At 35.3% G+C, this 14,570-nt stretch overlaps 1 protein-coding gene across 3 annotated transcripts in view; it reads left to right on the top strand.

Moving 5' to 3' along the window:
* caska (calcium/calmodulin-dependent serine protein kinase a) overlaps positions 1-14,570 on the top strand; it is a 265,590-nt gene that overhangs the window by 173,993 nt on the left and 77,027 nt on the right. For 2 of the 3 annotated variants that reach the window (XM_056465556.1, XM_056465555.1), the window contains exons 6-11: positions 6,338-6,440; positions 6,903-7,078; positions 8,128-8,250; positions 8,376-8,459; positions 10,443-10,542; positions 12,705-12,826. In XM_056465556.1, coding sequence (XP_056321531.1) covers positions 6,338-6,440; positions 6,903-7,078; positions 8,128-8,250; positions 8,376-8,459; positions 10,443-10,542; positions 12,705-12,826 — 708 coding nt within the window. Of the gene's footprint in view, positions 1-6,337; positions 6,441-6,902; positions 7,079-8,127; positions 8,251-8,375; positions 8,460-10,442; positions 10,543-12,573; positions 12,592-12,704; positions 12,827-14,570 lie in introns of all 3 variants that reach the window. The other variant, XM_056465554.1, reaches the window with a different exon arrangement.

Genomic DNA, 14,570 nt, shown 5'->3' with positions numbered 1-14,570 from the left:
GTGCTTTACTAAGGACTGCTTCTGTTAACCACATCCTGAAAACAGATCATTCATAATGGCACAGTTTGTAGCAAAGTCAAGGCCTTTCATTTTCTTTCACCTGTCATCTAATTGTACAATTTTTAATCTAATTTCAATAATAATAACATTATTTTACAAAAAGCACAGGTGGTAGAGTATCCAAAATTTATACTCAAGGAAATTTGTATCCAAGTGAACAATATTAAAAGTTACTTGAGTAAAGTATCCGATTAAAAAAAATTACTCTAGTAAATAGTGTCTAGTTACTTTTAATCTTTTAATATATATATACACACAAACACACACCATTTTTATGTTTAAAAATAATGTTTAAATGTTTTATTTTTAATGGTTAATGGTGTGAATGAGTAATATGTGCTCAGTTCTTCATTTTAACAGCAGTTCCTTTAAAAACACACTTTATTCTTACATATTTTATGTACATGAAATCTCAGGAATAAAATACAATACATATACTTTTTTATGTACACCGTGTTCAGCATAAATTTGTTTACCCCCCACATATGTCTCTTTTAAATTAAAACAGTTATAAAAATATTTTAGGGCAAGTATTAAATAAAATTTGATTAAAAAAGGAAAAATCATTTTTTTTTACAATATTTCTTTTGAATTTTAATGTATTATCTTTCTATTCCTAAAGATGTTCTGTTACAAAACTATTATTATAACAATTTAATAAAATACAGTAGTCATTAGTCAACATTTAAAATGGATAATTACCATTCATCAAATTGAATAACACCCATTCTTGTCTTATGAAAATTCAGAAAACATTTTGATCCATTTCAAATGTTGACTGTATATTGTCCTATATTGACTGAGAAATTAAACCCGTAACTGCCCCCACCAAGAAAAAAAAATTTAATTGCATTTCAGAACTCTTAATGGTCGCTAGTTACACACTCAATATTTTTTTTCAACACATCCCATAATTTCTAGAATGTCAAACTCTACCAAATAGTTTATTTCGGTTATGGTAAAAGTACTGGAATTAATATACTATGAATGTTAGAAATTATGAAGTGTAAGACCAATTTATTTAAAAACATAATCAAAATAAAAGAAAAATTCTATACTAATCATCTTTATTTTTTGAAGTATGCCATAAAATATTTCAGATTCTTATTTAACATGTTTTCTTGTTTGTTTGTTTGTTTGTTTGTTTGTTTGTTTGTTTGTTTACAATAAAACCAAAATCAAGTGTAGTAGTGCAACAGGATTATGTTTTTGTAAACCAACAATGTTGTGTAATTTGTTTGGTTTTGTGAAAAAATGTTATGTAGGTTGTGTAAAATGAAGCTTTTTCATGAACGTGTGTTTTAGGGTTCACAAGATGTTTGTCTTGTATGAGAGAGCATAGGAGGGAAAACATTTGTGGGCATGTGTAAAATGTGGAATTACAATAAGTTAAAAGTGCTCATAGTTTAAAATAATAGTGTTCAAATAGGCATACTTTTGACACTTACCACAAGTGTTTTTTCAGGTTGAATCTGGAATTCAGATATACGTTGCAATGTCAGTTCCATGTACAGCATGCATCGCTTTATGAAACTATTCTTTTTGACTTGTAGTGCAAGGGTTCCTAAACTTTTCAGCCTGCGATCCTCAGAGGTGATATTAAATATACAAATGTTGCACACACAACAATAGGCCTATAAAACATGAGCATATTGGCAACACAAAAAAGTGCAACAGTTTAATAATCATAGGCTTTAATTTATATAGTTATTTATTCATTTGTTTATTTTAATATTAACCTCACCTAATGAGACTGGTGGGCACAATGTTTCAGTTTTCTGTTCTTGGTTTAATTTTGGAGACCACCACTTAGAGATTATTCTCAATGTTCAGTTGTGGCCTGTATTTTTTTAAATGTATTTGATTGCCACAAACCTGGCGCTATGAAATCAATCTGTGTTGTTAATCTAACGCACAATCTAATCTAATTAAAAGGCTGATGGCTTTTTATTTGCATGTTGTTGCTTTTTTGTGTAACTATTAACTACTATTTTTGTCTTCTGTGGTTGGGATGAAATATGGTAAATTTAAAAGTAAATAAAATAAATAAATAAATAATAAAATTCATTTCACTTTTGGAAATTACCAAGCGACCCCCTGTCATTGTCCCCCGTCTCCCACTTTGGGAACAGGGAAATGTTTTCTCTAAAAATACTCCAGTAAGAGTGAAAGTACACATCTTTAAATGTACTCAAAGTACACATTACCCAACAATTTTTCTCAAGTAAATGTAAGAAGTAAATGTATTTGTCTGACAAAAAATTTGTCTATTTGTCTCTGACAAAAAATATTGATGATGTGCATATATTTTAGATTTTTCTGTTATGTGAATGAGCTGTATTTAATTATCTCCTGTCGTTGTTTTTAGATTTATTATCAAATAAATTTGTGGAAGGCACATTATGGAAAGACCTTCCTTATTGCACTATTGCTCTCTTCAATGAGAAGGTGATAAACCACTAGTGGGCGCACAATATCTTTGTTGTTCTTTCTGCTTGTTATTCACTTAAAGATTTCATGGTATGATTAAATATAAACAATATATGAGATTGTATCTGCTGTAAAATATCTGATGGTCTTTACTGTTTTTAGAAGTTTAACGGGTTTCTCTTTTTTTTTTTTTTTTACACAAGCATACAACTATTTTAGAACCAACTATCCCATTTATTTTTACAGTTTATAAATATGTTTGTTTGGAGCCCACTGCTTATAGGCTCAGTATTTCATCATCAAATTAATTAACACAAATCGCTTTCTAAAATTTCTTTATTTACTTTTATAGAAAGGAAGAGATGCAAGCACAGTTTGAAACAGTTTAAGTTAAAGTTATCTGTTCTGTAACAAGGGTTGGGTATCGTTTGGGGTTATTGCGATACAGGTGCTAAATCGATACTTTTTAAAATGGTATGGGTGCCAAAACAGTGCCTGAACCGATAATTTAGATCCACAAAATTATGATGGACGATTATAGAAAAACTAAATAAATAAATATTGTAATCATTTTAATTGAAGAGTATAATTAAAGTTTAAAGTATAATCAATTCATATTTTATACAGTTATATTTGAATTGCATTAATATATTCCTTTTGAACATTTGTTTGCTAACATGAATGCAAGATTTGCATTATGCAATTAACAATGCATTGCACTAACCTGTGGAAGGCTTTCATCAAAATCAGTGAACTCCTTTTTTCTAGGCTTGGGACTGAGTCGTTTAAGTATGTTTACATGAACACCAATACTCTGATTTTAAAATGATAAGGATAATACTCCGATTAAGAGTCTACCACATAAACAGCTATTTAAGCCTTCTATACATTGCAAACCCACAACAACAAACTCCTAACAACATCGACGTGTCCGTTTATCCCTCAAGTTGGTTAGAATAAAATGATTAGAGATGGTGTGACATACTACGTACCTATGTGTGCCTTTGATGTACCCCTTGATGCCGCTTACGTCTTTGTCCAGCATCAGTGGCGCCGAAATAAGGCACCAAAATCCATATGCTGATTCAGTATTAGGTTTAAAAAAAATGTTTGCATCTAATAGTCAATGATTATTAATTAGCTCATGGTGGAATGTTAAAGAAACTTTGCATGATCTGTTTTCATATTTAACTTGAAGTAACTTTTATTATCATTGAAAAGGTAGTGTTTCAGATTGTAGAGTACAAAGAAATCAACAGATATGCTCTGCATTGTTCATAAGACATGTATGTACAAATATTTTAAGAAAGATTGCATTGTATCTATTATTTGATTGTATTGTTGCCTTTTTGATGTTTTTGACAGTTTGTCATGGGAACAACTGTCATTATTTTCGGCTGTTCGTCACTAGAGCTGATCAGTGCGTGTTGGTTTGCTGACAGAAGCAGTTACAGATAAACTTCAGTGTCACTTTGCGAATAGAATGCAGAGCAAAAAGTACATGACTGGATCCAGACAGCTGTTAAGGGCAGACAGTAACAGAACTACTTCATTGGTTTTATCCAACACATTCATCTTGTTGCAAGAAACATCAGGTGACATCTGTGACATGATATAGAAAATCCTGACAAAGTGATAGGGTGCGTAGCCATACTGTAAAGGTGAAGAGCACAAAGAAGGACTTCCATGCAGTTTGTTGTACTTTGCAGCATTTGGGAAATCTGGTTTGTCTCGGGAGGCCGTAATGAGCTTCATTCCAATCCTTCCATAGGACATTACCAACGCACCATAGATCACCCAAAAAATAGCCACAACGACAAAGTTAAAATAGGCTTTCCATTTAGAATCACACAGTTTTCTGTACTGGAAGCATTGATGAGTTTCATTATTGTTCTCCGCCTTGACAATAAATGGTGAAACTGCAGCAAATGACACACGGCCCACAGGACACCCACAACAATTGCACTCCAGCGACTCTGCAGAAACCACCGCCTGCTCGATGCCCTCTGGAACTTCAAGTAGGCGGTCTACACTAATGAAGCCCAGTAACACTATACTAATGTACATGTTCATGTAAAAGACATTACCCACTATCCTGCACAGCACTGAGGGCAACACCCATTGGTTATTGTTGAAATGGTACGCCACTCCGAAAAGGCAGGCAGATCACAAGAAGTATGTCAGCTAGAGCCAGGTTGATGAGGAAAATCCGAACAGAGTTTTTCTTTGGATGGTAGGTCGCAAAAACACCCAGAGAGCCAGCAGGTTCCCAGCCAACCCAAACAGAACGAAGAGTGTGTAGAAAACAGCCAATGGGATCCGTAAGCTGGTGCTGTCCATGTAGCAGTTCTGATTCTCCAGCATTCTGGCCAGTGACTCATTAGGGGAGTTTTGAGAATAGTTGTCATCATTGCGTGTACATATATCAAACCTTAGAAGGACAAGCAGATATCATTATAACTAGCTAAAGCATTAAGGTTCTTTTTGGCTTGAAATGTAATTAATGTCTAAGGCACACTAGCGACTGCCTTACCTTGTAAATTCTGTCCATCTGTTGAATTGCTTTTTAATCTCTCCTCTGATCTAATCCTTTGCAACTTCCTTTTATATGTAGCTCTTCCTTTTTGGTTCCTGTGTAAACTATTGCTTACCTCAAAGCAACAGCCGTGCACCAATTTGCATAAAGCAGAAACTCTGCAGACCCTTTTAAAGGAGGGAGAATGCATCTCGTTTTAACTCCACCATCAGATCTCATTGCCTTCTTACGCCATAGCATTGCCATATTAACAACATTTATCTTTTCTTTGTTGTTAAGCTTGGTTGAATTAGTTTTCTATAAAAAATACATCTTGATTTATTTAATATGCTCGGTGAATTATTATTATTATTATTATTATTATTATTATTAGTTTTTTTGTTTTTTTTACTAATGGGGTCTTGCTTCATTGTTTTTTATATTGGATGATCCAAAACATATTACTTCAGTAAGATTTTGAAGCATTGCTGGACATATTTTATTTAATTAATCACATGTATTATATAAAATGTTTTGTATGTATACATTAACCACATCAGGAGGGGTCAAAAATATATATTTTAACCTTTATTTAATGTTTACAATACAAATCCAATTAGATCTACTTATTGTTAAACCAAAGCCAGTCTCTCATTTAATATATCTACTAAAAGACAGAAAATATTACTTTACAAACTGTATTGTAAATAAATCAAATGGACATTTTAACATTACTATTATTATATCACAATAGGCTTAATGATGGGCCAGAAATCTGCCGATTTCTGCACATACAGATTCCTTGTGGGCCTACACATGACCATTTTAATATAATAATAAATTGTATTTTTTATTATTATTATTTTGTAGTTTGCTGACTTTTTCTCAGTTAATATTAGGGCTGGGTGATATTGCAAAAAAAATCACAATATCATGTTTCATATCATTCAATATCGATAAATGCTTTAAATATATTTTAAATATTTTTAACAATACATTTAGGTATATTAGGATTTTTTTTTTGTTATTTGATCACTTTATTTGAATTTACCAACATTACAAAGGCAAATAGTTATTTAAGGCAATCTGTCACAATAGTTATCTAAGGCAAAATATTTAAACTAAATATCTGGTCTCTTTATAATAAAATACACATACATGTTAAAGAGACTCTTAAACTTGATAAATAAAATGTTACAAAGTGTGTGCAATGGTAAAGGTATCATCATCTGTAAGGTGTGAATAATAACACATCAACCCCAACCCCACATTTTTTTTCCCTTGACTTATAATGTCATAATATATTTGGTCTGTACTTTTTTTCTATTACAGCCTCATTGTGTGCTGCTGGCATCAAAGGAGAACTCTGCTCCAGTGAAACTTGGTGGCTTTGGTGTTGCTATACAGCTGGGGGAGTCTGGATTAGTGGCTGGAGGTATTAGAAAAGACCCTTAGAACCATCACATTTACTGTGTACCTGCATTGCAAACTAGGGGCTTCAGTGACTCATGTGTTGAGCAATTTCTGGTTACGTGACTCATATGTATAAAAACAAGTAATTCAAATTATAAATAGCCAAACTGCATAGAAAATAACATCCTCTTTTCATATTTGGCTTGAAGAACTAAAACTCTTCCGAATGTGAAGTTTCGTCTTGTGTAGCATGAATAGTAATCATGGGTTTAGTTCCCTATTGTTCATACAAATCCATTCAACACCTTTAGGGCATAACACTGTCTTAAAATTTTGAAACGTTCCGATAGTGATTACTGAATAACTCTGTCACTATGCTGTTTGTAACTGACTATTGTGTGCTTGATTGTTCAAATATTGTACCAGTGACATCTCTTTGTATATGTTTGAATAAATGCTTGCTTGTCTTGTGTCTGTGTCACAGGCCGAGTGGGCACACCACACTTCATGGCCCCTGAGGTGGTGAAAAGAGAACCTTATGGGAAACCTGTGGACGTTTGGGGTTGTGGAGTCATCCTCTTCATCCTGCTGAGTGGCTGCTTGCCCTTCTATGGCACCAAAGAGCGCCTTTTCGAAGCAATCATTAAAGGAAAATACAAGGTAGTAGTTTAATAGCATAGTTCGAAGAGGCGAAACAAAGATCTTTTAGGGCCTTTAAAATGAAGTCAAGCAAACAAAGTGCAGTCATTTCATCACCATACTGTTTAATTGCTTGGATGATGAGGTAAGAAACCTTAAACCATTCCTTCATTTTCCTTTGGCTTAGTCTCTTACTCTGTATGACTGCAGACTAACAAACACGTCTCAATAAAAAAATTCTTCTGCTTGTTTGAGTCTCCTAGACTGGGTTCTCCGTTCGTTAATTTCATTTTTTTTTACAACAGATATATATAAAAAAACACTACCTTCTTGCCTTCTTAATGCCCAGTTTTTTGACCAAGTTTTGTTATTATTGTTCATTTATTCATTTGCTGGAAATTAGAACTGAATTTAGAAATGGTTTTGAAGCAAATCTTTGCGCTTAACAAACCAAATTTAATATGTAGGCTGTTGGATGTCTTCAGAGGAGTGCGTACAACATCATTTCCGTATCCACGAAAGTAAAGGAGTAAAGTAAAGAGTAAAAATAAAGAGGCTGAATGGAGGAGGCTCATTCTGTATGCTCACGCCGCAGATGGTCTTGTTTAACTGTTCTTTCACTAGTCAAGCATTCAGTTTTAAGTCCACCATGTAAATAGCAAATGCACCATGGTGCGACGTAACTGACTCTTAAAGAGAATGGCAGATGAGACTCTGATTGGTTTAATACACGTTATGCTCAAAACACACCCATAACTCATTAAGAGAATAAGCTCAACCCTGTTAGACCATGCTCCGGGGCACAGAGTGTATTTTTCCATCCTTAAAATAGCAAAAGTGGATTCGGACATGCCCTTAATGCTTTTGCTTAGCTCACTTTAGACTTTGCGCCTAGATCGTTAAAATAGAGCACACTGAATTTGAAGTGACTCGTACTGATTGTCACCAGTGTTGGTGGAAATGTTAGCAGTTACTGAACATTGATTCTGGCACCAGCACCATCTCAGTGGAAGGAAGTGCTATCAGAGCATCTGGCCTTGTCCATTTATATACATGCATTTGCTGTACAGATGAACCCTCGGCAGTGGGGCCACATCTCAGAGAGTGCCAAAGATCTGGTGCGCCGTATGCTGATGCTGGACCCTGCAGAGAGGATCACAGTCTATGAAGCTCTCAACCACCCCTGGCTGAAGGTATCAACAACACAGCTATCCTCTGTTGATGTAGAATAACACATATCTCTGATGTTATTTTATGCACTTAATTTGTCCTTGCTTAATGAGATGAAGAGATGTGAAGTGTATGTGTTTTCCGTTAGGAGAGAGACCGCTATGCCTACAAGATCCACCTTCCTGAGACAGTCGAACAGCTGAGGAAGTTCAATGCCAGGAGGAAGCTAAAAGTGAGATATCAGCACATTACAGTCTCTGATTTTTAGTATATGATCTGTGGTGTAATACTCAATCACTGACCACATTATTAGGTATACATGTTCAAGTCCATGAATTTGCTATTCTTATTTCTAAATGTGATATTGTAGAATATGTTAAATAAATGACATGTGCATTTATGTGGTCTCAAAATCATTAATTAAATTCTTGATCCTTCCATCCCCCTCCAAACAACAGATTCACCCAGATTGCATACTTATGCACTATTCTACGCCGTTTTGTAGTATAAATAGTGTAAGTAGTGCATTCACACTGAAAACTCTAAAAATACAAAGTGCACTTTAATTACCCGGGTGATGCACTTATTCAACAGTTAAAATGAAGTGTGGAATGTTGAACACTTCACACACTCAACGGCTGCTGCTCACTTGGTGGAAGGAGCGAAGCTTTCGGGCACTGATGTTGGATTACTTTTTATGTTTTGGATTGTGATTCCAAAATTCTCTTACAAGAGTGATTATACCACCTCCTGATGGTGAATGTGGTTATACTTATGGCAGGTGTCATTTGGTAGTTTTGTCATTTCTTTCACTGATTTGACAACGGTGAAACGTCATCTGGGAAAGGGTTTGAATTTCCGCTTAGTAAAAAAACCCATAGTGTTCCATTTGGGACGACACTCCATACAAACACTATGCTGTTGAGTGTGTAAGTGCATTAGTACATGGTGCATAAGTGCAAAGTGTATAGTGTGCCATTCTATGGTCTGAGGGCGGGGCTATCGGACATTGCCTCTCTCTTGGTTTGCATAAATGTGATGTGATTTCTGAAAGATCATTTATGTGAAGGTGCTGGAGGAACATTTAGTAAATATTAATTCTCCTTATCTAGGTGCAAACTAGCATTCAAATGTACCTCCGTTAGCAATGCACAGTATCCAATGATCAAATCAGTTCCAGAAGGACAGAGCCATGCCTGGCCCTACACATTTTTAAATTTATTTCAGAGCCCATTTTACTCAGATATATGTAAGAAAAAAAATAACTTCCAATTCATTCTGACTTTAATGCAAATATCTCGTCATCCAGTCTCGTGGCAGTAACTAAGGTAAGAAGGGACTGACCTGACTAGTTTGAGCTGATTTAAAGACAACAGTAACTCAACCAACCATTAGTTAAAACTAAGATATGCAGCATTAATGTAGATAGACGACTGTAGCAGAAGACCACACTGGTGACTGAAGTGACAGTTTAGATTGTAAAAATGTGTCTTGTCTGATGAGTTTTAATTTATGATTTGATATTATGATGGTAGAGTCAGAATTTGAATACAATATGAAAGCATTTATCCATCCTGCCTGGTATCAAAGAGGGGATGCTAGTGGTGTAATGCTGTGAGGAATATTTCTCGCCACTCTTTGTTCTCATTAGTAACAATTAAGCATCATTTAAACACTATGCATAAGTATTGTAGCTGACCATGTCCACTCTTTCATGGCCACAGTGTACCCATTTTCTGATGGCTTTTTTCAGCAGGATAATATTCCAAGTCACAAATGATCTTCAACTAGTTTTTGATTGTGGGAATGTGGTTGATAAAATCAACAGTCAGCAACTATTTATTCAATAATAAAGCATATGTTGGGTGTGCTGGAAAATTTTGGAAGATTTTTTTTCTTGGATGTGAAGCTGACAAAACCACAGTAATATGAACCAAAATCTCTGTAGAATGTTTCTGGCACATTGTTAAATCTAAAAATAAGGCAGCTCTGAATACAAAAACTGTTCAACCCAGTCCTAGTAAGATGTACCTAATAAAGTGGCCAGTGTTTGTTAAAAAAAAAAAACAGAAACCAATAGCAAGTAGATTAACCACAGGAAGTGGATACAGTGAAACTGCCTTGCTCTAAATAAATGTAAGACGAACAGAAATATATGCTGAGCTATATGCTCTAATTTTATTGTTGCTGTATAAAATTAGTGTCTGTTTGCCAGGGTGCTGTGCTCGCTGCAGTCTCCAGTCACAAGTTCAACTCTTTCTATGGCGACCCACCTGAAGAACTGCCTGACTTCTCTGAGGACCCTACTTCCTCAGGTACCGCAGCAGACTGTATATACAGCATCTACCCATTCTGGCTTTGCGAAGTTAGGGCTTCTGCAAAATGTGCTATCAGTTTTGTAATTTCTCATCACAGCACTGTGGTTACTTTGATGTTATCTGACTGACAGAAAGCTTCGTAAGTAAACAAATTCACAGTTTTACCAGGCAGACAAAAAAGCTGAAAGGGAGACCTGATCGGAGGAATGAGATGGTTATTATGATTTAAGATTAAATCATTTAATCCTGTTCCGAGACCTATTGGTCATGCTTTTTTTAGTGCCACCTCAGTTAAGGTTCCTTGTGATCCATACCGATAATAAAAAAACTTGTTCCCCATGTTGTGTGGCGTCTGTCTGAGTGTTTATAATCTGTCCAGGTAAAATGAAGATGAAGTGTTTGAAGCAAGTAGGAACGAATTAAGGCACTTAAATGTGCCATATATTGCATTGATTTAATAAGTTAAATTGTTCTCTGACATCTACATAATAGGTTTATGGCTTCGGTTAGTTCAAAAAATTTCCAGAAACGGTTTTATAAGCTCATTTATTACTCCATAAAAAATCCATAGAATCAGAAGGTCCATGATTGACCATATATGCCACATGCCACTCTTACAGACACACAGCATGATGTACGCTGAACATGTACAAATATAAACCCAATCAGAGTAAGGTTAACCTATCTTGCTCACCAGATCTGTTGTGGATAAAGGCTAAATTCTAATTAAACTTGACAAAGGAGCGTGATAGCGATGTATGGCGTTGTATTTTGAAGCTATAGTCAAAGAAAGCACCCATTAATGCACAGTAAACAAATTGGCGCTTTTTCAAAATAAAAGTCCCACGTACGTAGTAAGAGAAATATATGCTTAAAATATCTAAGGTAGAAAAATGATTATTGTGGTCTCACTAGAAAACGTTGTTGCTTATCAAACACAGCATGAGACGTGCATAGTAATGATCTCAGAGTTCTTTATGATCTCAGAGGTTGATGACATGGCTACTCGTCCGGTCCGGATGAACGACCCAAATTAGGCATACATGCAAATGCGGAGGGCATGGCCCGTGAGTCTCGTCTTAGTTTGTTTTGTCTTCTGACTGGCCCATTGTTACTGGGGTTTTACACTCGTTGAATTTACATGAGAACTAGGAAACAGTGGTGTCATAGCCTTATGGTATGCTTATTTTCATACACTGATCTTTTATTATTCTACTATGCCTTGGTATATCCAGATTTTTATCATAGGGCCCCTTTAACCAACAATCCCACGTATATTTATAGCCCAAAATATGTATATATATATACACATGAGAGAAAGCAGAGCACAAAGGAAAATAAACACTCGAAAGTTACAAATCTAATGAAAATACAAATTGGGCAATCAGCAGCAGAATAGTAATCTCTCATATGTATAATCCCAGGAACTTTGAAGTGGTGGAAAAGCAAACCGATCTGAGCTCAGTCATAGCACACAGTGGAAAAGCTACAACAGAGAGAATAACATAATGAAAGAGAACAACTTTTAATATTAAAAAAACATTCACATGCTGCTAAATGAACAATCTCAGAGAAATCTCAAATGGCAATAAAATCCAAACTCTCTCTCTTCTATACCACCTCACACTGTGAGAACCACTGTACTAGGGGGTTTTGCAAGCACAATTCAAATGTTTTTCAGAAACCTCAAATCACACATTGGTTTTCAACAAACCTTAGAGATCACATATAAAACTATTAAAAAAAAAACACAAACAAATGCTTCATAGCCTGTTCGCGTTTCCTGTTTATTTTTCAGAGTTGTGGTTATTTCCCCTGTAACACTTAACACAGAATATAACTAGAAGCTATAGAGTTTCATAAATATCCTCAATGATATGATGCTGAAAATATAATATAAATGTGCCTTTGTAAGTTCAAGCCCCATCCTATTCTGTTATGTGTGTTATCTCATCTTTATTCATATCACACATCTCTGTATTGTTAAAATAACGCCTGTCGCTTGTTTTTATGCTGACCGCCCTGCAGGATTACTAGCGGCAGAAAGTAGGTGTCACTGCCTGTTCTCTCACAAAGTATAAGTGTATGCTATTTTAAAATGAATGCTTATTTTTCAAGCTTTCTGAAGATATCTTTGGTTTGTGTGTGTTCATGTAAAGGAGCTGTATCACAAGTGCTGGACAGTTTGGAGGAGATCCATGCGCTCACAGACTGCAGTGAGAAAGATCTGGACTTTCTACACAGCGTCTTCCAGGACCATCACCTTCACACATTGCTTGATGTAAGCGACTTTACGAGTAAACACACACACTTAATGATTAAAGCTTCTCCATTTTCTTTAATCAACCATAGGGAGAAGCATTTAAATATCACATTTTGTTCAGTTTGTCAACATCTACTTGCGTTAAAGGCTTAAGGGCGTGATTATACAGAACATGTTTTTGTTCTAAAAACACAAGATGGATAATAATAGCTATAGTACTGAAGTTACACTTACCGGCCACATTATTAGGTACACCTTACAAGTACCAGGTTGGACCCCTTTTGCCTTCAGAACTGCCTTACTGCCTCTGGCATTGACCTGATGCTCAATTGGTACTCATGAGCTCAAAATGTGGCAAGAAAATATCTGCCACACCATTACACCACCACCAGCAGCCTGAACTATTGATACAAGGCAGGATGGATCCATGCTTTTATGTTGTTGATGCCAAATTTTGGTTAGCCAAAATTTGTACTCCAGTATTATAAAAGCCATCAACCAATAAGCTGTGTTCATCTGCTTTTGTCGAATCTAATTTGTTGGCACAGATTGGAACTTGTTTTAGCCAATTGAACTTGCTGAATCCGTGTTCAAAGGGCCTTGGAAAATCAGTGTGAGATGGTGTAACCTGATGACGGCTGACTTTGGCTAGTGTCTGACGGATCATCGTAAATTAACCTTAAATGGAAAGTTCACCCAAAAATGCAAGTTTACAATGTCTGTTTTATTTGGTGAATGGTATTATGTAGGAATATAGACAGTGTAGTGAGGTTTTCCTTTGGATTGAATGAAGTCTGCTTTTTTGTGTTATGTCACGGGAACTACTGCAGCATGCAGGTATGGTCTGCTTCAGCCGAGAAACACAGCACAGAGTGGATAACATGCATAAGTCGGTATGGACCACAAAACATACTGGATCCATTTAAATTACGCATAAATCTATATTTTAAAGCAGAGAAATGGTGAGTCACTACTATTATTGGCTGTGGAATTCTGATGTGCTGGTTTTTGAAAACAGGAGACACTGCACTGCTCTGTCTTCCTGTTTTAGTTAAGATTACTTCAAACAAAAAATTAAAATGCTAATTTTAAAGCGCTTCACAAGACTTTTAAAATGGGTTTTTGCTGAATCCGTGGTTGTTAGTGAGGTTTTGTATATTGCAAGTCAATGGTCACATGTTTTAGATATTGACTATGGATTTGAGCTTGTCTGCATGTGTTTATTTTTTATTTAAATAAATTATAACCATTGACTGCCATTATATGAATCACCAAGGACCACCACAGATTCGGCTAAAAATCTTCATGTTATACTGAAGAAGAAAAAAGTCACTCAGATCAGGGGTCTTAATCTCAAATTGATGGGGGGCCATATCAGTGACTGACATTTCATAGGAGCGCCATTTTAACATTCAAGCACATGAAATAAGTAGAAACCTGATGTAATTGATGCACCTAGACATTGTTCCCCAGAGTATCAAAGCTCCTTCTTTTTGTTTTTTGTTGTACATATTGAAAGGGTATAGTTTAAATTGCTATGAAAATACTAGTTTAATAATAGGCATAATCATAATTATTATTATTCTGTCCCAATCAATTGTTGCTTAACCAAAAGTTTAACACATAGCGAAAGACAACAGAATGCAGTTTAGGTAACTTTACTGGCAATCATTCTTCTCAGTATCTTTTTTTTTTTTGCAAAACTACAACAAAGAGGGGAAAAGTATGTACATATTCACATTTACTCTAACATGTTCAATTC

This window comes from Danio aesculapii, chromosome 9 (genome assembly GCF_903798145.1).
Source record: "Danio aesculapii chromosome 9, fDanAes4.1, whole genome shotgun sequence".
Classification (NCBI taxonomy): domain Eukaryota; kingdom Metazoa; phylum Chordata; class Actinopteri; order Cypriniformes; family Danionidae; genus Danio; species Danio aesculapii.
The sequence above is the reverse complement of the archived record's forward strand: the minus strand, read 5'-3'. Positions and strand labels throughout refer to the sequence as shown.